Raw genomic sequence first — 24,261 nt, 5'->3', positions numbered from 1 at the left:
TACCTGGAGCAGCGGAGGTGGAGGTCGAAGTGGAGTCGGCGATTGCTCGATCGATGGGCGGGAAGAGAATGAAGCTGAGCTTACTGACGGTATCAGAGTCGGAAGGAAGGGATGCCACGTTCTCACGCTTTTATTGAAGTGCAAGACCGTTAGAAGAGCGAACACGCGTATTTGGGCCGGGCCCATATTGACTATAGCTCGATGAATTGAGCCTGAACGACCAGAATTTGAGTTGATTTTATTTATTTATTTATTTATTATTATTATTCATTTTCATGTTTAGCGTTCATGATACCCTTGGTAACTAAACTCATTTGACTCCTAGGACCACTATTTTGAGCAGTCATAGGAGGTTTAAACTGTCTAATACAGGCCACATGTACTTAAGTGTAATTCCTCGATCTTTTTAGTGGGTGTTTCTTGCTTTTTGTTTTGGAATTGATATTGATGGGCACTACCTTCTTAGATGACTCAAGAATTTTGCTCCTCTGATCACCATGAGTTCATTCTCCAAGTTGGTTTTCGTTGCCCTTACTTGAATTGAAATTGATATTGATGGGCACTACCTTCTTAGATGACTCAAGAATTTTGCTCCTCTGATCACCATGAGTTCATTCTCCAAGTTGGTTTTCGTTGCCCTTACTTGAATTGGTCTCATTTTTCATTCTAGTTTTGGTTGCTGGTTTTGTTTTGTTTCCCTTTCAATGCTTGCAAACCCTCTTCTTAAGAGTGGCTAATGGTGATTCACGTAATTTATGCATCATCTGGCACAATGTGAACACACTAGCAATGAAAAGCATCGAGCAAACTTGAATACTTGAATATAACATGAGCTATGGGAAATTTTGTTTCGGTGGCAACTATTTTCTGCATATTTATGCAATAATTCAAGCTACTACAAGCTATGCGAATAGTGCATTACCAAAAAACAGTTATTCCTCTATAGAATTGAGAGCTGTCAGGTTATATGATAAGAATGCTGCGTATCTATAAAACAGATTGTTTTCCAGCCACCTACTGATAAAACAAATTAAAAGATCTAGTACTGTTAAAAATCAAGACATCTCATAGTACCACAAAACTCTCAATAACATTTCATAATGCTAAGGATTACGATGGGAATTGTGATGATCTTAGATTTCATCAAGGAACTCGTGAAGGTCATCCATCTCTTGCCTCAGGACAGTTAATTTCTGCTGCTGAGGAGCAATGCGGTTCTCTATATCTTTTCCACTGTACTTCTTTTCAAAACAATCAACCACGGTGGAGTGTTTCAGCATCATCTTGTCTTGCAAGTCTTTCTCCTTAGCAATCAGCTCCTCCACCTGGAAAAATAAATATTTCACACAAAAAAATTAATAAAATTATTAGAAAGAAAGGAAAAGCTAGAACGATTTCTGTTGGCATTCGCAAAAGCAGGTAATCTATTTCAATGTTGATTGACAGTTCAAACAAATCAGAACGATAGTGCTTTCAAGTCTAATTCTTTGAGTCACGAAACAAACAGTTTGCACAACTTTTTCCAACGAGGATTTTTCCGTATCCACATCCCACTTGTGATTGCAGATTGCATACACCATAGGGCACTCTCCCAAACTGGTGAGTGCCCCCAGTTTCCGCTGCATGGCATGGTTAATGAACAACAATCCCTCATCCTTTCATGATTAAATAATATCAAACGCATGTCAGGTTTTAAAACCTTCAGTTCAAATGTAAAAAATTTTCAATAGACAACTGTTTTTTTTTCATAGTGTACAAATATGAACTAGTTGACCAATTTTAATGCAAGCACGAGTATGACAATTTTTGCCACAGTTAAACCAATAGTTAACTGTAATATTTTACCAGCGTCAAATGTCAACTCTAATATTCCCGAGACCACTTCATTATGAGAAAGTAACACCATCATAGTTTAAACGAGAAGAGTCCACATTGCATGTTCATAAATAAATAATGTTATTACCTTTGGTAATATATGGGAAGCCTGAGGAGAATGGTGTAAAAATGTTGTCAATGGCTTCAACTCCTTAACCAATTCCTTGAGCTGTGCATCAGCTGTCCTACGAAGTGTTTTACAAGACTGGACATCTCCAGTCCTTGAGAGATCTCTTAGTGAGGCCTCCAGCTTGTCATGAACTGCTAAACACTGGTTGATGATATTAAGAACCTGTTGAACTGTTGCTTGCACCTGCAACAAAATCAATATGTTCGCATGTCAAATTTAAGCACACTCAATTTGGCCATCATTAGAGAAGATATTGTAAACTGTGATACTCAGAAAATATGAAAAAAGAGAAATGAAATGTGTTTAATATGTGGAACTGTCTAATCAAATGACATAATGCAACTGAGAAAAACTTTCAAACATTTAAACATGGCAATTGACCACAAAAGAAACTCGAGGAAGCGTAATAACTGGTCTAAAGGATTAAAATGATAACAGTAAGAGTGGATGAAAATTAAATCAAAGAAAAACACTCTGATCAAGATGCAAACCAAATGCCAATACATGCCGACAAAGACAAAATTAGTCCACATTGCAATCCCGATCCAGAAGGACAAAATTAGTCCACAAACACTCTCAACCAGAAGGTCAAGTATAACAATAATATAAACAATAACATCAATCCTAAAATCACATTGCAAGATGCAATTTCTTTAGAGAATTCCTTTTGTAGCAAAAGGTGATTATACTCACCACAGGCGTCCCTCACAGCTCATTCCCAGGTTATTAGGATTCTTTAGAGAATTCCTGATACTACAATTGGGAACATCTATGCCGCATTTTGTATAGGCCTCCCTTCTGGTGAGTGGTGAGTGATGGATGCCATAGTAATGTAACCATAGTAATCAAGATTGCAATCCCGATCTTACAATCTTATTGTCCAAACTACCTAGATGATCCATATCCTATGTCGGATCTGAATTAGTGCATTGGATCAAACCTATGATATGTTTGTTTACTGTTCCTATGTAGGATCTAGATCCCAGCAAGCATAACTAGATAAACAATATGTACATTCAATTAGACATTTTAAAGATGGATATTTAGAATAGAAAATCTTTTTCCATGTCATAGTATTTAAGAAAATTTTCAATAATATAAGTTTCCTTTTTAACTCCAAAACAAAAGAATCTTTTTAAATTATTGTTATTATCATCATCTTATATCTCACATTCAAGCTATAAAATTTGCTACCTATTATATAAACACAGGACTTAAGAATCTTTGTTCTGCAATATGAATAAAAATATCCATATAATGTAAACCATGTTGTAGCAACCCCAATCAAAGAAAACTTGCTTCTATGAATTTAACTCCATGAGGACAAGATGAAGAAAAAAAAAAGTTTAATACCTCCTCTGATTGAATTTTTGCAATATATGACGCAGAAGACTTCGAGATTGACATATCAGTGTGAATGTAAACAATGCAAGCAACAAAAAGGAGGAAGAAGCCAGAAATTAGCATCATTGGCTCCCTTAGCAATGAGATCTTGCTGAACTGGTAGTAGACCTAAAAGTCAAACGAGATTCATTAATCCAGTTAATCAACAGGGATATTTCCACACAATAAATTCTGTGAATTAAACATCATAAATTTGTAACCAATAGAATTCCCCAATTAGTAGAGAGATGCAGGAAATCAGTAGTCAATATATGCAATATTATTTGGTTGACTCTACCTGGTAAACCAAGTAATGAGGCAACCATATGAATGGACAAAAGGATAAAGAAAATATATCTTTAATTACGTTAGAGAAGAATTCATGAGTTTTCAGAGCTTATTTTTGGTGAATAATTGTCTTCAAAACCAATTTGCATCTCATTTAATCTATATTCCACATTTTGCTGATATATGATAAAACATAAGGTCTTTGGTAAAAATAAATAAACATCACAAAGGTAAGTGTCTCATTAGACAAACACCTACTGATGACAATTTGTGAAACTGAACGTCAAAAGGAAAAGGAGTTTCCTCTCAAATCAGCATCAAAATAAAATTTAGATCAAATTCTTATCAACGTAAAGGAGTTACTTTGAAGATCAATGACAACATATTGTTCAAGCCAGATTTTTCTTTCTAGAAACAACAGATGGATATGGTTGTGATAAAACTATGCAACAACTATATGCATCTATACAAGAATATATCAATAATTTTAACTAAATTAATCAAATCAAACAAGCAAAACAATCTCCGAGTTTACCACAAACCAAAAGATTAAGTTTCTACAAATTGATGAATAAATTAATAAATTAGGCTATGCTGATACTGGGTTATCAATGTCAAAGCATACCTGGAAATAGATGTTATCTTCTGGAACAACATTATTCTTTTCCAAGACTAAAACGGGCCTTCCAACGATGTCAAGGTGGGAATATTTAATCTGTAAAAAGATAAAAATCATTTCATAATTTTCTGGCTAAGGGATGATTATATGTCATTAAAATTCAAGGTAGAATCCTTTACCTCTTCTGCTTGCTTTGTAGGAAAGGGAACAGCAGCAATAATTCCTTTTGAACCTTCTGGAAGGACAATCTGCATCCAGCAATTTTAATATAAGATTTCCAATCCAAGTGAAATACCAAGATCAACTAAAAATATTTATTAGTACTCATAAATCCAACTCTGAGATGTATGATCTCAAATATCAATAGTGTACTTCAACTAGTAAAGATTTTGCTAAAGTTGGAGCAACAATCTCAAAATGCAAATCATCTTTTCAGCTAAAAAAATTGACAAAATTATGAGGATAAAGAAAGGATGCCCTGCTGATTTATAGGGGGAATGGAATGAAGTGGGAATCGTTTACTCCCTTTGGGATTTAATTAAATTGTTTGGATGAACAATTTGAAGTAAAATCATCCATTTCAATGAATGACTCATTCCATTCTATCCATTCCACAATTTAAAATATGAAAAAGCTTCATTCCACTTCCATCAAATATAATACAACTTAACAAATTATCATTTCATAACTGAAATAAAGATAAATAGAATAAGTGGATCATGAGGTCAACCGATTTGGATGGGTGATACAGATCTATCTGGTTAGTCAAGTAAAAAAAAACTAGGAGGATCAGTTGAGAGGAGCAGGCCGATCAACCACTCAAGCTAATAGGTTGCTAATTAACAGGGACTATTGATCTGATTATTCAGGATGAACCACTCGAGTCAATTGAGCATCTCGTGACCCAAAAGGCCAATCAAGCAACATTGATTGATCAAGATGATCATGTCAGGCGAATGGATCAACTAGGCTGCGCAAGTAAGGCAGATAGACCAAGGTGGGTATCTCCAAAGTACAAGGCATATTGGGAATTCAAAACATATCAAATAGACCAATTAAGTCAAATTGGGTGAATGAATTAAAAGGAAAAAAATAGGTCAAACATAAGAATGAATCACATGATATATTGTGCCATTCCATAATTAAAACAAAATAAAAGAGCAGATTGAATCATTTTTTTTTTCATTCCATTGTGTTCCTAGCTTTATTCTCATTTCATTCTATTCTTGCATGCCAAACACACTTATTTCTATGGGTGGCAATTCGGGTTAGTGGTTTATATTTCTCCCATACTGAACATTGCTGCTGAAAATCCAGCAGTTAATGGATCTTCTCCAGACCAGATTCTCCAATCCTACTAAAATTGATCAAATTTTTAATAAATATTTCCAGATTTCTTTCAATTCCTACATGATTTCATTGTTTTAGCGGGTCCCAATCTCTTTTCATTGATTCTTTATCATTCCAGATTGGACAGATGTCTGAGATATCGGTAAGAATTGGATTGGCTATTGCTGATCCTGCCTGAACCTTATTGGGATCAACAATGTTTAACAACTATTGTTTCAACAATATCTCGTCTAAAACATTGCCTATTTTTGCATCTATAATCAAAAAAGTAATTTAGGTTTTCTTTGATTACAATAAAGACCAGCATAACTCAGCCTGTCTAGGAATGCTACTAAGATTCTGATTGATGTATTTCCGCCAATCTTACAATATATAGTGTAGACTAAAATATTTCAAAATTAGTTGCTAAAACTGAACCCATCTCTGAAATTAATTCAAACTCTCAACTAAACTATGGACTGGATGACTTTCATCAATATTTCAACTTTGTTCCATGTCAATCGGCATAGGTGAAACATTTTGTTACGCCCGCCAATTCCGGCACGTGGAACAGCCCTGCACCATGGCACTAAACCTTCCACCTGGCCTCCCCTTCCCCCTTCTTCCTCCTTTTTAACGACAACACGCCGATGCAACCTGAGCGATACAATGAAACCCAAAATGTGCAGCGTGACAAAACCAGAGCAACAAGATGTGACAAAACTAGAGAGGTGCAAAACAAAGCAATTCATCTCCTTCCCCCTTCTGCTCCCTCATCTCTTTTCCCATTCTTCCTCCCCTTAGACGTCCAAAATCGAAGCAAGTTCTTCTTCCTCTTCTTCCTCCTTGTCCTCTCTTCTTGTGTTTGACACATCACCAGCACGTGATTGGCACACAGAACCATCTCAAGCCGAAAGGAGAGCGAAACCCGGCGGGGCTCAAGGTTTCAAATCTTTCTTATAATACACAAAATGTTTTTTTTTCTCAATTGCTCATTTTCTTGACCTCATTCAACAAATCAATGCTACTAGGATTCTGATTGATGCATTTTCACCAGTCTTACAATATATAGTTTAGACCAAAATATCTCAAAATTAGATGCTAAAACTGAACCCATCTCTGAAATTAATTCAAACTCTCAACTCAACTATGGACTGGATGATTTTTTATCAGTATTCCAAGTTTGTTCCGTGTCAATCGGCATGGGCGAAACATTTTGTTATGCCAGCTAATTCTGCCATGCGGAACAGCCCATGGCGCTACACCTTCCACCTAGCCTCCCCTTCCCCCTTCTTCCTCCTTTTTAACGTCAACACGCTGATGCAACCTGAGTGACAAAATGAAAGAAGAAATGTGCAGCATGACAAAACCAGAGCAGCAAGGTGCGACGAAACTAGAGAGGTGCAGAACAAAGCATATTCATCTCCTTCTCCCTTCTTCTGCTCCCTCCTCTCTTTTCTCCTTCTTCCTCCACTCAAACGTCCAAAATTGAAGCAATTTCTTCCCCTTGTCCTCTCTTCTGGTGTTTGACACATCACCGGCACATGATTGGCACACAAAATCATCTCGAGCAGAAAGGGGAGTGAAACCCCGGCTTGGCTCGAGGTTTCAAATCTTTCTTATAATACACAGAATGTTTTTTTCTCAATCGCTCATTTTCTTGACCTCATTCAACAAATCAGAAGCTATATGAGCTTTAATGTTTGAAAATAAATGGTATCATGTTTACTTACACGTGGAAGTGATTTCATCAAACCCTTAACTAAGTCTCATCAAAAGCACCAAGATATTTCATGTATTTTAAATAAAACTTAGAAGTTCCACGAAGTTGTAAAATAATCATCTGGTATTTTCAGTTAAAAACATAAATACACTAATCATCTGGTATTTTCAGTTCTTGGCATTCTAAAAATAAAAGATAGCACATCCAGCAATCTGCAATATGTTAAAAATCAAATGCCGCATGAGAACATAGAATAGAAAATTAATTTACCTTTACAATGAGATTGTCAATGACAACCTCATCCATAGGACTGCCAAATGTAATATTGAGCATATACTTTCCATCCAACTTGAATAGAAAATCTTGCAATGGTAAACCATAGCCAACAGTGAATGATGTTTGCCAACCACCAAATATTGGAAATCTTGGCTCTATTTCTAGTTGTGTCTGCAGAGATAACACAATCTCATTTAAGAGCATATGGATGCCATAAAGTTAATCTAATCTTACAATGACCCGCATACATGGCGGCTCTTCTGAATGAGAGATCACCTTTCTAGAATCACCCCACAAATGTGAGGTTGAAATGTTTCCAATTTCATCTCTGTAATATATAGAATGTGCCCTTGGTGGCAATCTAAAAATTAAATGATTAAACGATGAAACCCCTCTTATTGCCGGTCTGGCTTGATAGTCGAGCCTGCAGAAAAAGGATAAAATAAATTTCACTAACAAAATTTAAATGGATCAACTATAAACAGAAGTAGCAATGCAGCAGAAACTCTACCTAGAAAACCCTCCCTTTGTTAGGGCACCTCCATGAACAAGAGTATAGTGTTCAGTAACTTGAACATTACCCCAATGAGAAATCTCAATCTCACGTAACAATTCATGTGCAACAGCAAAAGGATTATTATTTTCAAAATGAAGAACTATAGGAGAGTAGGAGAAGGCAGGAAGCTTTTCAAATGGACCGTATCTAATTTCTGAATCAACAAGTTTTGAATTTGGATGTTTTGTGTAAGATTCAACTCTTCCACCAGGCAATCTAATACCAAGAGTCTGCATTTTCACTTTGTAAGGAGATAGATAGTAGGCACTATCCTGATAGAGTACAAGTTGCACATCAGCTTGAGTAATTTCTTCAGGAAATGGTTGCAGAGAATGAGTGAATACAGAAAGCACATCCAAAGTAATAGCTCCTCCCTTTCCTAAACCTTTAGGTAAGGACACAGAATAAAAAGTCAACTCTTGGGGCATTCCTTTTGGTTCAACTAGTGTAGTAGGAAGACTAACACTAGAACCCTTTTCTTTTCCTTTTCCTTCACTATAAAATGTTTTAATAGCTGCCAAGTTTTTTGCTTGCATATTAGGAAATGCCAGCAAAACTTCTGATGCAATTTCATTACCACCATTCTCTACCTAACAAGAGAAAATAAATAAATAAATAAACAAATTAGACATCAACGTGAAAATCATTTCCAGAACCTCAAAATTAAAAAAGAAAATATAAGTTCTCAAACCTAATTAACTTGATTGGTGAAACCCATGATTCGTAAGAGACTAAGAAAGAAGGATTATCTCAAATGGGTTGACAAAATGTTATCATGTCATAGTTAATTTGTCAATATTGATACTTCTTTCTGCTAAAATTTTTTGCTAGCAAATGTTTGGAATTATACTAACCTGTGCATTTTCACAATGCATCATGACATCACTATATGGTTGTTTGGTGTGACATAGGCAGCAAGGGAATCAGGGAAACAATCTCTTATCTCGCAGGCAAGGTTCCATACTTCCAGGGAGTCTGACACAATAACTAAATGATTTACCATAAAGCATTATGTCTGAAATAACATTTTTGCATCAGGAGCTTGATCCGTACTTCCAAAGCTAACCAACCGGCCTTGCCCAACCCAACTGAACCAACCAGACTGACGGACCCAAGTGGGCCGACCAACCTATCCGACCCACTGAACCAACCAAATTGACAGGCACAACCAGCTTATCTGACCAACTTAACCCAACTAGGCTGACTAGCCCACCCAACCCAGCTAGATCGACCAACCAGCTAGCCTGATTCAACCAGACCACTCCGACCAACCTAAAGAGGAGGAAAATATGTTTTCCCCTTTGCACCAAGCACAAAAAAATATTTGCTAACATATTTTATTATCATATCCCAACAACAGAATAATTCATTTTCCTTGTAAAAATTTTCCCTAGAAAACATTTGATACAAATAAGCAGAGCCTCTGATAGTTCCTGAGACTTGAACTGCATAACCTGACTTGTACTAATTGATAAAAAAATATTTTATTACCAATTAAAATTTTAAAAACTATTATCAACACTTAGCAGATTGTATAGTTGCATTCACATTGTTTTCACAATTTAGAAAATCTACATGCAGGAAAAGGCATTTAAGCATATGCTGGGAAAGCAAAAAAAACAGGAACCATAAATTAGTTTCATGGGATCTAAACACAAGGAAGAAAATGATATGTTTATGGTAGAGCTAGTGAATTTCATAATGATCACATATCAAATAGAAGTGTTTGATTCTTCGAGGAACAGTAGCATTATGCTGAAGTCACTGCTGTTGAAAATACATTCATCCATGGAAGTGCAATGCTAATCTAATTAGTATAACTTGACACAAGCTTTAGAATGATTGAGGCGGTAACCAATTCGGCGCTTGAATTTTACCATAACAGAATGATTTCGATGGAGACAATAACCTTTCTACCTTAAGAGAAATGAATTCTAAAACGTAGGCCAAAACTGTAGAAGTCAGAATCATGATTCTTTTATTTAATAATTCTTTAAAAAGAAATCATCATGGAACACAAGAATCAACAATAAGAACAATTGTCACGGAGATTATTCTGAAATGGTGATTCTTTAGAATTCAATTCACATCCACAACTCAACCTAATTATACAGATATAAGAACCAAAGGAATTGGTTACTCAATTTTGACTTTGAAATATTGTGCATATGGTAGAAAGAAATGGCTAGGTTTGAATAACAAGAAAATAATAAAGAAAAACTATGGCGATTCTCACAGAGATTATATGGCAGAAACTTGTAAATATTAAATGGTACAACAAAATCCCAATTAGTACCCTAAAGGTTATGAAAAATATGTAGAGAAGTGATATATTACCTTTAACGAGGACAATATCCGTACAACATGGGAAGTCAAATCCACCTGTTGGAAAGAGATGTTTCATTTTTGTGAACAATAAGAAGGTGGCAATCAACGTAAATATAGATCAAAATAAGGTCAGGAACCAAAAAGGATAAGAATGTTAAGTGACCAAGAATATCTTTGACAAAGCAGAACCAGCCTTATTAGTTATTACCATCTGTCTCTCAGAATCAAAGCCAGAGTCAGTGATTTATAAGGGGCACTAAAGCTAAAATAAAGAACTAAACAAACATGCAACAGCATTAGATCAATGTAATCAAAAGCGCTTCAAACATGAAACAAATTGTGGTGTCCTCAAATAAGATTAACAAGAAGATTAACAAAATCTGTGAAAAACAATTATACTGCAAGAAGATGTTGAAAAAACAAATATAAATTTTATATTTTAATCAGCGCACATCCATCTGCTGTATAAGCATATCGAAATGAAGAAAACTTCTAGTTTTCAATGTAAAATTCAAGACCTGAAAAGATGTCATTATCAATAAATATTAGCGACTTTGTCATATAACTTTATTAAGTGATACATCTCCCAGTGCATCATTGTAGTGAGGAACAAAATAGTTAGCCGGAGAACAACAAGAGTCAGTTAGTCTTACCTGAATAAATTGTGACTAATCTCATCTATTCGACAATGATTTTCAAGTTAGCTTTTATCATATCAAAACAATTTAGACCAGTGATTTGAGTGATTGATTCTGATTCTACAGATTCACACTTAACTTGGTCAAAAATACTGCTCCAAATCAGAGTCTATTGGACAATCTTAACGTAAAGGACCTTCTCCTATTTATATGTAACCATCCCACTGGGAAAGTTCAAGAAATATTAATGATAAATATCATGGTTACAGTTACTAAAAAATGTGACTGACTTCATCTTGCCTGATATAGTGTCATTGCTTGTGAGCCTGATTTTCATCAATAATAATAATAGTATTTCACGTCGAGAATTCTAATAATATTAACCTATTACTTCCAAGCCATCTAAATTAACTTATCTGGATCTCTACTTGCTTTCGATCCAAAACAACAAGAAGCTTATGACAGAGAAATAACAAATTCAAGACGTTTTTTTCTCTATCACAGCACCAAAGCACTGCGATTAAACATTTTTAAAACAGATCTCCGTCAGTCCAAAGATGGAGAGAGCTATCCCATCCATTGGCATACAGCTTCCAAGTATACAAAATGCTCAGCAATAAGATTCTTTAAACTCGCGATAAAATATACACTAGGACAAATTCAAACTCGAAATTTTTGACACCCCGATGACTAACCCATCAAATATACGTCATTATGCGCACCAAGTGAAGAAGAAAGGTAATCGAACAACCACTCCATTCTTCAAACCTCGTACGTTCACCTAGCTAACACATCACAAATTTTTCTGTTCTACAAAAAGCGATCTATTTTCGTGGAACAGATCAGAAACAAGAGCATCACATTCAACCTATATGTAATCCAACGATCGAATTTGAGGCACAATAATGCTAGTCAACCAACGATACGACAAAAGCAAGGCGGGAGAAACAGATCTGCTCACCCGTCGATCGACTCTCGAGATCACAAGGTCGGAGAGCGCGGTAGAGTACAGGAGTGACAGGCAGAAGAGGAAGAAGGCGAATCTAGACGACGTCGCCATGGCACTATCGGGATCGGACCAAGAGCCCCCTCGACGAGGTCTTTGGCTGCCCAAAATATCAGTCACGATAAAAACCCTCGTCGGGCCGCGTGTGGTGTTCATTTTTATTGGGCCAAAGTATTCTCACACAGCCTATTTTGCATAATTGCATCCATTTTTTATTTTATTTTATTTCCCTCCGACAGGGCACATAGTCTGATCTAAAAAAAAAAAATATATATCCAACAAGAGATAAATAGATCATTTGTAATTAAGGTGATCATGATTATAATTTCATAGTAATTGATTATGATTTTTTTTAATTCATCATATCCCCATATTATAATTTAACAAAAAAGGTGGAACCACCACCCTAGCGGCCCCTGACCCCGACCCCACAAGATTTCAGAGGGAGTAAATCACGGTTAATGCTGGGCAGGATAGGTGACTGGGGGTCGAAGGAATTTTTGGCACAGCAGACCAAGGTTTTATCCCCGAGTACAACTGGCGACCTTCGACCCCACGACTTCATTGGTGAGTTGCAGGCACCTAACCAGCTGATCCAGTCCGTGAAGGCATCCCCAGATTATAATTTGAGTCTAGGGTGGATGGTCGAAGGCTGCTCCTCATTCGGTGCCAAGCTTCCTGACTACTTTTCCACTGTCCGTAGTCTCCGACCATCCGTCCTGACCCAAACTACAACTTAAAAGGGATAGTAAGTCTAGGGAAAAATCACAATCAATTACAGTCAAATTACAATCATAATCCAACCGCAATTATAAATGATCCATTCCTTAATCTATTTTTTTTTTTTTTTTTTTTTATGGACGAGAGAATTTGAGCTCTGTTATATGAGACACGATGAGTATTTGATTTACTGAGACAATTGATCTATCGTGTCAAAGAACAGCTCATGTTATATGGGTTAAATATTTATATTGATTTAAACGCTAATATATGTCGCATTTTTAAAAAGTATTTATTATATTAATACTTTCCTTTTTATTAACATATATTACATTTATTTGTAATGTTAACATTGATTATGTGTCATTCTCACAATCTATTTATTTATTTTTATTTTTTATATTAAAAAATTATTTTCTTAAGTTTTAATTTTTTTTATATAAAATTTACTCATTAACTACTTTTAAACAATTAAACATGGTTAATATGTGGATATTATAGCATTCAACCATATTATTAGTTTGTAAAATCATTTAGATATTATAATAATCCTACATTAATACAAATGTGGAAGCTTAGAAGAAGTCTGCTCATCTTCGGGACTAGTTGGACCAAAAGAAAACCTTTTTCAAATAGTTATTTCTTTAAATATTTTACTTACTGCATCACACCCCCTTAGTAAAATATTATTTTACAATACATTATCAATACTAAAACGAGATAATATTCCCCCTAGTAAAACACAAGATAATGCTGACAAATCTATTAATTCACTGTTTTTTTCCTCAAAACTGGGGAATTTTATTAAGAAAAGATTTTCCTTTCAATTCGTTTCGTAAGTAAACAGCCAAAGACATCGAAAATTGACAGCAAAATACTAAATAGCAAATATCGCACGTACAAACTACAAACTCTTGGAACCAACATTTATTTGGTCACTAACCTTCCTAACTAATCGCTCTTCAGCGTTATGTCACACAGAATAGATGCACTCAGAAGCTACAATGACCATATCGTATTGACAGAATCAACGAGGAGTCCAATTAGCAGCCCATTCGGTCAGATTGGCTACGTTCCTACTGATATCTTCGACAGTGTCACTCTGCAATGCTACTACAATTTCTTCGGCATAACTCGCCTTGGCCTCCTCTAGTAGGACTTGGAAGATCTCGCATTCGATATTGTTCATAAGCTTCGGACCCATGTATCCTCTGCGAGCAGTATACGAATGACAAATACAAGTTAGGAAACTAAGAACTGTGATGAAGGAAATTTTGCTGCGTTTATCACCAGATTTACAAGATTTTCAGGAGAGGAATCAATGGGAAAGATAGCACTTTTTATGTCCATGAAAGATTTAAACGGGAAGGAATACCTGCTACTTAAACGGTCGTGCAAAATAGAATTGTCAGTCTGAAGAACCACCACACAATCAAACCAACGTTCTGGGAAAAAATCACATCCATGATAGTCCACAATGTTACCACCATCTTCCATTTTATCCTCGATTTCATCGCACACCTGCAAACTACACTCAGCTTATTAAATGTACCATGAGACCTACAGTCGGCAAATTAAATGCACCATAAGACTAATTGATTTGAACATTCAAACGAAGCTTAGGAAAGTGGTCTGCAAGGGACATACTGAAGAATTGTTCTCTCCATCATAGAGCAAGATAAATATCATACATATAAGACAGTAGATCATAGCAACCGTGTATTGTCATCTTCAGCCCTAATTCTTTTGATGATTCACGTCTCAAATTCCAATCCAACGGTGTACTAAGTCACGTTGCGGTAACAATTCAATTTACTAGGAAGAAAACAAGTTCATGATGATTCAATGCCATAATTTAAAACAGTTATTGACTATACAGTAAGAGGCTTTATTGTTAAAAGAAAAGGTGATATATCTGAAAATGAACTTGTAAACTAGTAACAGGATATTTTGGAAGCATAAGAAACTTCTACACGATCAAAACAACCCATGGGATGAGCAAACAATGAAGGCTAAAGGTTTATGAAGATCTGAAAGGTCCAAGAAACCTTTTTGCAGAAAAAAATTACCATAAAAAATTAGAAATATATTTTGTAGCTGTCCTCTTTCCAGCTTCTTTAGATGTCTATGCAAATTAAAACTATCTTAAAAATTGCTCAGACAATGAACTAGTACTTGAACATGAACCAAAACAATTAAGATGTTAGGAAATATCAAGTTTTGAAAAGAGTGAATTTCTATCAGTTACACATTAGTAAATGACCATTACTCCATGCAGACATACTTTGTGGAATAGATGAAGTTGACATAACATGATTGTGACTAATCATACATGTGAGATCAATTAGTAATTCACGAGTAGCGGTGATCATTCGACGCTTAATCAACAACTGATAATGCTTGCTTGATCTTTGTGCATGCCAGTTTTGCTGTTTGCTTATTGAGATTCAAAGTTATACTGAGCACTAAAACTCTACGAGATCATAGTGCCTCCAGTTTATTTCTTTTCGTTTCTTGTTTCTATGCTACATTAATCAGCTGCACCTCTTTTTAGCTTTTCCTTTTTCCCATATTTATGGAACATATATCCAAAGCATAGAAACTTGATTAAATTCTCAATTCTATTAGCAGAAAACGAGAGGTGATATGCTATAGCTTTCTCCAGCAAAAAGCGTTAAATGCACAAACTTGGAAAAGCTACTGAGCACCACAACACAGAAATCCATGATACATAGACTTGATCTGGAGAAGTTTGAGCGACTTCTCTTTTGGTGTTATTTTCACTTCCCTTTTCTTCTGAGAACACCAATTGTACCAGAGTATAATGCAAATAATAGAGAGTATAAGGATAACCAAATGATATGAAGAACTACAAGACCAAGAATCAGATAGTGGAAGCCAGTGAGAGCTCACATTATTATTAATGTTCACTCAAGGTCAATGTGCAAAAATAGTGAGAACAATAGGAAAAGGCCATCTTTCAGATAGTGGAAGCCAGTGAGAGCTCACATTATTGTTAACGTTCACTCAAGGTCAATGTGCAAAAATAGTGAGAACAACAGGAAAAGAGTCATCTTTCATATTCTACTATTTTCCACACAGCTGCCCCTTTTTTACTCCATCAAAACCTACTTCCGTGATCAAATTTGACAATCTCATCGTATTTTAACAGTTATTTTGCTTCTAATCCTCGATTACAACTAGGAAAGATTCGATCAAGCACTCTCCTATGAGATACTAGAGAAAATTGCAACTTTACTCGTCGAATGATCACGAACGAAGGACAACGAAAAGGAATCTAAAAAAAAAAATCAAAATATAGGGAATCGATGATGAATGCGAAGTTTAGGGCTACGGAGAGACAGACCAGATCCTCGTTAATGATGTGGCACTCGAACTCCTCGTCCCAGCCGTCGTGGAGATCCTTCGCACGGACGAGCTCGCCGACGTTTATGTGGCGGAGGTTGGTGGCTTCTGCGAGGAGCGAGCAAGTCGTCGTCTTCCCCGTCCCCGGCGTCCCGGTCACCAGGATGTTCGGCCTCGCTCTTCCGCCGCCGTCGGCCATGGCACCAAATAATGAGTCGGCAAGCGAAGTCGCTAGCGTTAAGGTCGTCTACTTAATACGCGAGCCATAAACCTGGACCGGCCCACATAAGTAATGGGCTCAATCTCCAACTTTGTAAGGAATTTTCAAATTAGCACAGCAGTTTTAATCTATCGCATCTATGAAATATATAAATTTGTTATAAAATTATATAAACAAGGCATATCAAAAGGAAATATTATTAACCTTTTTTCTTTTTTTTTCTTACTTATTAAAATGAATACATATATATTTATAGGTACATAATCATATTAAAACTCCTCATGAATTTACATAATTTAGGAGTTTAAAAGATTATAGGTTATGTAGATGAGGGAGTTTATGAACAACATTCCCCCTTGGATGCCCATAATTAAGGAATCTGTTTCATTAAAACCTTATTAGGAAAAACCTAATGGGAAAAAACCTAGTAAAGAAAAAGAGTACGTCATTCTACAACTGTATCACTATAAATTTACCAGACAACATAATATGATATAGTGAAAATTTACTCCCCCTATTTGAAATTTCATTTGAGATCTCTGTACCGCCGTATTCCAATACCATGTACTAATTTCTTAAATGTTGTTGTAGGTAATGCTTTAGTAAATAAATCTACCAAATTATTGCTAGAGCAAATCTGTTGAACTTTAATATCACCATTTTTTTTGTAGATCATAAGTGAAGAAGAACTTTGGTGAAATATATTTAATTCTATCTCCTTTGATGTACCCTTCCTTTAATTGAACTATACATGCCGCATTGTCTTCATATAATATTGTTGGAATTTTCTTATTAGTAGTCAAACCACATTTTTCCTTGATATGTTGAATCATTAATCTCAACCAAACACATTCCCGACCGACTTCATGTATTGCAAGTGTAAAATACTGAAAAATGGCGAATAATGATAAGAAAATTTTCTGAAATTTTTCGGAGCTCGTATGGCTCAGGTCACGGGGATAAAAAAAAACTGGACCCCGGGAAAGCCTGTTTAGGCTACCCCGTTTAACGAGGAAATGTTTAATTATTTTTATTCCCTCTCCTTTTTTCTTTATTTCTTTTCCCCAAGCCTTTTCCCTTCATTCCTTTCCCCTCCCCCGCGCGCCGCGCCTTCTCCTCGCGTGCCCTAACCGACAAGGAAGAAGGAAAGGGGTAAAGGTTTGTGCCCTAGTTTGCTCTTCACTGTGGTCCTATCCTTGTTGTACCGTGCTCTAGTTGTGATTTATCTAGGATTGTTGCTAATTTAGGGATATTGATTTGGTGGACAGTAACTTTATCAGGGCAGAGAAGTAGTTTCCAGCAGCATCTCCTTTCCGACAGCAACCTTTTCGGCTGTGATTTGAGGTAAGGGGGTAGGAATTTGATATATTTTGTAGTTAGGTTCGTGTGTAGTAATTTTGATACGTGATGTTGATGAATTAGGTTTATGTATTGAATTAGAGATAAATTGGATTACTAGATGGTTAGATTGATTAGGGTTTTACCATAATTTAGCCTTAAGGATTTTATTTAGCTATACATTTGAGTTAGCTAAATAAAATATATTTATATTGGTGACACAGGACCTTGACACGAGACGAGCATCTCGACATCGGATTTGGATTGGATTGGACCTTCCTATTGGAGGCAGGTACCTTGACTTATCTTTGATAATGTCATGTTGATATGTTTAGTAGGTTATAACCTTTAGTAATAATTATGCTCATCTTTGCTTCGGTTGGTCACTACCCGATACCTGTTACATGCTTGTTTTGTTTACTTATTATGCACTTCATGATAGTACCTACCTGATTATACATGCTTATTAGGGTAGTGATACGACCATGTGTTTATTATGTTCAAGATTTAGGTTTTTATACCTTATCTTATATGTGTACCTTTGATTTGGCTCCTTGTCCTATGGTACACATTTTATATTTATATATGGATATTGTTATGCTGTTCGGGATATTGTCATGTTTAGTGTCATGCATCATCTCGCATGATTGCATGTTGTGCGATAGTCTGCTCCATTATTGTCGAGCACATCGCCAGTTACATGTATCTGCACACACCACCACTCATGGGTTAGTGGTATATCAGACAAGTGTGTGGCAGTTCTGTTGTTTGGCTCCATTGGTCTGGTGACTCAGCGTGGTAGCCGGCAGACAGTTCTGCTCTGTTTGGCTCCGCTGGTTTAGTGTAGCAGCGTGGTAGTCAGCAGGCGGTTGGACTTTGTTTGACTCCGTTGGTCCGCTCATGGGTAGTGTGACGCAGCGTGGTATCCGGCAGAGATTCCTCCCCGTCATCGTGTATCGGGAGATGAGAGCATTGTGCTCCCCCACTTATGATTTGGGGTAGGAGGATAGGTGTACTCCGACAGCATCTCGTCCACTCGGTCACTCATCAGGAACAGTGATGGCAGAGTGGACGGTTGTCACAGCCCTACCCACTCGGTCTCACCATCGTGTGTGAGATGGCTGACTGGCATCAGGGGTGACCATGTCATTGGCATCATATGCATTGCTGCATTTACTGATTGTGTTTGTTGCACTTATATGCTGCATTTGGATGGATGCATATGTTTGACATGCATACAGGATTTATGATACTCTCGGTTTGATGACCTGATAATTCTGATAGGAGGCCCTGGTGAGTACAGTTCTCTTCAGTCTTTTCTATTGTGCATTTCCAGCTTTTGTCCAGGAGACTGTACTCCATAATTATTACTGTCTGTTATAGCTTAGTATACATGTCAACTGGTATCTGTTGAGTTGTTAAACTCACCCCCGTGGACACTATCTTTTTTAGGTACCAGGTTGTTTATGGAGTCGCTTGGAGTATCATGTCTACTGGTCCCCACGTCACATTAGAAAACCAGTCTCCGCATTTTTGTTTATTTTTATCTTGGTATATGATATGTGTGTATTTAGCTTTGTGTTCCGGTTTTGTTTCCGGAGTGTTGTGTTGTTGTGTGGTGTAAGTCTAGCCGGCTAGCAGTCTTGTATTTTGGTTTGTATTTGATTTTCTATCATTTTCCGCTGTGTTTGGGTTTTTGGTACAGCCGAGTGAGTTGTTAAATTTACATATAACTGTGTGGTTGTGTTTTTATTTTATCAGCCAAGTAGACTGCATATAAACTGCGTGGTTGTGTGTATATTCCAGCCGCATGTGGCTGAGGTATATTGTGCATATAGAAAGCATTCAAATTGTCACCCGTACAGGGGAGATGCTGTCGGAATTTCCTCTGGCAGAGACTCCTCTGGGGCATGACAGCAAGTATTTCAGAATGATTCGATGATGTAGCGGCTATGGTTTGTTTGATAGATCTCCAAGATATGGTTGTTCCACCATATGTAAATAAATAACCAGTCTGAGATCGACCTTTATGTGGATCAGATAAATATCCTGCATCTGCATAACCAATTAAGTCTGAAGTAGACATATTAGAATAAAATAAGCCCAAATCGATGGTACCTTGAAGATACCTAAATATATGTTTAATTCCATTCCAATATCTACGTGTTGGAGAAGAACTATATCTTGCTAATAAGTTTACAGCAAATGCTATATATGGTCTTGTATTATTAGCAAGATACATTAATGCACCAATTGCACTTAAATATGGTACTTCATGACCAAGCAGTTCTTCACCATTTTCACTAGGTCGAAAAGGATCTTTGTTCACATCAAGCGATCGAACAACCATTGGGAAACTTAATGGATGAGCTTTATCTATATAAAATTGTTTTAGAACCTTTAGTGTATAAACTGATTGATGGATAAAAATTCCATCCGCAAAATGTTTAATTTGTAATCCAATATAAAATTTTGTTTTTCCTAAATCTTTCATCTCGAATTCTCTTTTTAAGATATCAACTGTATATATAACTTCTTTAGAACTTCCAATGATATTCAAATCATTAACATATACAGAAATAATGATAAATTTTAATCCATCCTTTTTTATAAAAACACATGGATATATTGGATCATTTTGATATTTATGTTGCACCAAATAATCACTTAGACGTTTATACCACATACGTTCAGATTGCTTCAATCCATACAAAGATTTTTGTAATTTAATGGAATAAATATTTTTAAAATTTGAACTTGATGCTTCTGGCATTGTGAGCCCTTCAGAGATTTTCATATAAATATCATTATCAAGTTTTCCATACAAATAAGCTACTACTACATCCATCAAACGCATTTCAAGCTTTTCATGTGTTGTCATACAAAGAAGATATCGAAATGTGATTGCATCCACTACAGGGGAATATGTTTCTTCATAATCAATACCAGGTTTTTGAGAAAAACCTTGTGCCACTAAACGAGCTTTATATCTTATGATTTCATTTTTCTCATTTCGCATTCGTACAAAAAACCATTTGTACCCTACAGGGGTTACACCTTTTGGTGTTTGGACTACAAATCCCAAAACCTCACGTTTTGCGAGTGAGTTTAATTCCTCTTGAATTGCATCTTTCCATTTTGGCCAATCATGCATACTACGACATTGTTCAATAGATTTAGGTTCTTGATCATCATTTTCATAAATAATTTCTAGCGCTACATTGTATGCAAATTTATTGTCGATAACTAATCTTGATCGATTCAATTTCTTCCCTATCCTAACATAATTTATTGAGATTTCTTCATTATTTTCAAGTATTTGAACCTCTTCTGGAGTTTTATCAAAAGTTATGTCAGTTGTCTCTATATGAGACTTAGGTGCTTCAAAATGAACATCTTGATTAGTTGCTCCTTTCCTTTTTCGAGGATTTTTATCTTTAGAACTGATTGGTCTACCACGCTTCAGGCGAGTTGTAATCTCATTAATTGATTGTCCAACTGGAACATCAATGTGAGCCGGAGCATTAATAGCTGGTATATATGACTTAGTCACTCTCTTCAAGTCAGTGAATGCATCAGGCAATTGATTTGCAATACTTTGCAAATGTATTATTCTTTGAACTTCAAGTTCACATTAATTTGTACGAGGATCAAATTGCGATAATGATGCATTCCAAGTGACTTCTTTGGGAAACTCTTTATTTTCTCCCCCTAGCTTTGGAAAAATTATTTCATTAAAGTGACAGTCAGCAAATCGCGCCGTAAAAACATCTCCTGTCATTGGTTCCAAATATCTTATAATTGAAGGAGAATCATATCCAATATATATTCTCAATTTCCTTTGGGGTCCCATTTTAGTGCGTTGCAGTGGGTTAATTGGCACATATACTGCACATCCAAATATTCTCAAATGGGATATATTAGGCTCTTGACCAAAAGTCAATTGTAAAGGGGAGAATATATGATAACTGGTTGGCCTGATAAGTATAAGTGTTGCTGCATGCAAAATAGCATGCCCCCAAATAGATGTAGGAAGCTTAGTTCTCATAATCAATGGTCTAGCTATTAACTGGAGAAGTTTAATAAATGATTCAGCTAAACCATTTTGTGTATGAACATAAGCAACAAGATGTTCAACAGTTATTCCAGTAGACATACAATAGTCGTTAAATATTTGGGATGTAAATTCACCAGCATTATCAAGACGTATTTTCTTGATAGAATATTTTGAAAATTGAGCTCTCAACCGAATTATTTGGTCGAGCAATCTTGCAAACGCAGGTTGCGAGTTGATAATAAACATACATGCGACCATCTTGTAGAGGCGTCAATTAGCACCATAAAATATTTAAATAGTCCACATGGTGGGTGAATAGACCCACATATATCACCTTGTATACGTTCCAGCAATGTAGGGGATTCAATTCAAACTTTAGATGGTGAAGGCCGCATAATAAGTTTTCCTTGAGAACAAGTAGAACATGAGAATTCATTAAATTGGAGAATCTTCTTGTTCTTTAATGGGTGCCCATGTGAATTCTTGATAATTTTTTGAAACATTGTAGAACCAGCATGTCCCAATCGGTCATGCCAAGGTATAAAATCATTTGAATCAGTAAACTTCGGGTTTACTATTGCATTTGTTTCTACTGCATATATTATTGTGTAATACAAACCAGATAAGAAAGCGGGTAATCTTTCATATACATGTTTCTTATCCAACACTAATTTTGTAATATAGAGATATTCAATATTCTCATTATATGTTTCAATGTGATATCCATTTCGGCGAATATCTTTAAAACTTAGCAAAATTTGTTGAGACTTAGGAGAGAACAATGCATTATCAATAACAAATTTTGTTCCTCCAAATAATGATATATTAGCTTTTCCAGAACCTTCAATAATATTTGTAGTACCAGATATTGTATTAACATTACTTTCACCCATTTCTAAATAAGAAAAATATTTTTTTCTTTTTGAATATAGAATGTGTCATTACATTATCAATAAGGCATAAATCTCCATTATGTAATCCAAAAGCCATGATATTCTTCATTAAAACAAAAGAGATACATAATGAGAAACAACTAAAAGATTAGTAAAAGAAAACATAATAGCAAATGAACTAATTTATTTTAAAATATTTGATTGATTTAGACATTTCCATAAATATCATCATTTCCGGTCAAATTGTCTATCCCTCCATCAGGATCTATAAAGAAATCAGAAACATCCAAATGTGTTGTCATAGAAGGACCAACAATTGTATTATTGTCTTGAAAGACAACATTTGTCTCTGTATCTTTTGTCTTGCCCTTTAAAGAGTCTTGATAGAGATTGTTGGTGCAATCATGCCCTGGAAGTTTCAATGTGTTGATAATTATTTAAGTTTAGGTTAATACGTTGGATCTAACATACAGTGTGAGTTTGCAAGAGAAGTTCTTGTAGGTCGGAAGACCGGATGCAAGGCAAGAGAAGTCCAAGAAGGTCAAGGATCGGATTCTTGGCAAAAGAATCCTTGCAGGTCGGAAGACCGGATGCAAGGCAAGAGAAGTCCAAGAAGGTCGAGGACCAGATTCTTGGCAAGAGAAGTTCCTGCAGGTCATAAAGCTGGATGCATGATCCCTCACGTATTAGAAATCAATTGGAAAAACGATTTAGACACGGTTGTGAGGCAGAATGCCTCTGGATCGATCAGTCGATCGATTGGAAGGAAGCCAATCGATCGGCTGATCGATTGGGAAGGATCTGCGCGAAGCACAGAGTGCTTCTGGATCGATCAGCCGATCGATTGGAGAAAACCAATCGATCGAGCGATCGATCCAGGAAACTTTTATGCGAAGCACATAATGCTTCTGGATCAATCAGCTGATCGATTGGAGAAAACCAATCGATCGGCCGATCGATTCAGGAAGCTTCTGTGCGACGCACAGAATGCTTCTGGATCGATCGGCCGATCGATTGGGAAAATCCAATCGATCGAGCGATCGATCAGGAAGTCTCTGTGCGAAGCACAGATTTCCCTTAGATCGATCATCCGATCGATTGAGGTTACTCAATCGATCGGGGAATCGATTGAGGTTACTCAATCGATCGGGGGATCGATTCACAAAGCTGCGAACTCACTAGCAGAGGTCTGAATCGATTCAAGAATTGCACCGATCGATTCAAACTCAAGTGAATCAATCTAAGCTGTTGATCGTGACGCGATGGTTTCCAACGGATACTTATGAATCGATCCAAATATGACTCCGATCGATTCACGGCGACAGCTACGTGAGAAACAGCTAGTTTTCTCAACGTTTAAAGGCATGGAAGAAAAAGAAAAGAAAGTAGAAACAAAAGAAACACTGTTCCATTGCTCTCCAAGGTCTCAACTCTCTCAAGTGCTCAAGATCTTCAAAAGGTGCTCAAGTTCGGAATCTCCCTCTTGTTACTCTCTCAAATCTCACGCAGCGAAGAA

General features: G+C 36.2%; 2 protein-coding genes across 2 annotated transcripts; both read right to left on the bottom strand.

Moving 5' to 3' along the window:
• Positions 1–918: 918 nt before the first annotated feature.
• Positions 919–12,282, bottom strand: LOC122029403 (dolichyl-diphosphooligosaccharide--protein glycosyltransferase subunit 1A-like). The gene is made up of 10 exons (XM_042588369.1): positions 12,107–12,282; positions 10,517–10,561; positions 8,135–8,769; positions 7,900–8,047; positions 7,618–7,794; positions 4,475–4,543; positions 4,302–4,391; positions 3,359–3,517; positions 1,964–2,188; positions 919–1,325 (listed from the first exon to the last, which is right to left on the bottom strand). The coding sequence occupies exons 1-10, from the start codon at positions 12,203–12,205 to the stop codon at positions 1,134–1,136; spliced, it is 1,839 nt and encodes a 612-aa protein (XP_042444303.1). The 5' UTR covers positions 12,206–12,282; the 3' UTR covers positions 919–1,133.
• Positions 12,283–13,734: 1,452 nt separating this feature from the next.
• LOC122030379 (adenylate kinase isoenzyme 6 homolog) lies at positions 13,735–16,480 on the bottom strand. The gene is made up of 3 exons (XM_042589585.1): positions 16,239–16,480; positions 14,247–14,392; positions 13,735–14,082 (listed from the first exon to the last, which is right to left on the bottom strand). Exons 1-3 carry the CDS (start codon positions 16,434–16,436, stop codon positions 13,899–13,901), a joined length of 528 nt encoding a protein of 175 aa, XP_042445519.1. The 5' UTR covers positions 16,437–16,480; the 3' UTR covers positions 13,735–13,898.
• Positions 16,481–24,261: the final 7,781 nt, after the last annotated feature.

This window comes from Zingiber officinale, chromosome 10B (assembly GCF_018446385.1).
Source record: "Zingiber officinale cultivar Zhangliang chromosome 10B, Zo_v1.1, whole genome shotgun sequence".
In the NCBI taxonomy this organism is placed as follows: domain Eukaryota; kingdom Viridiplantae; phylum Streptophyta; class Magnoliopsida; order Zingiberales; family Zingiberaceae; genus Zingiber; species Zingiber officinale.
The sequence above is the reverse complement of the archived record's forward strand: the minus strand, read 5'-3'. Positions and strand labels throughout refer to the sequence as shown.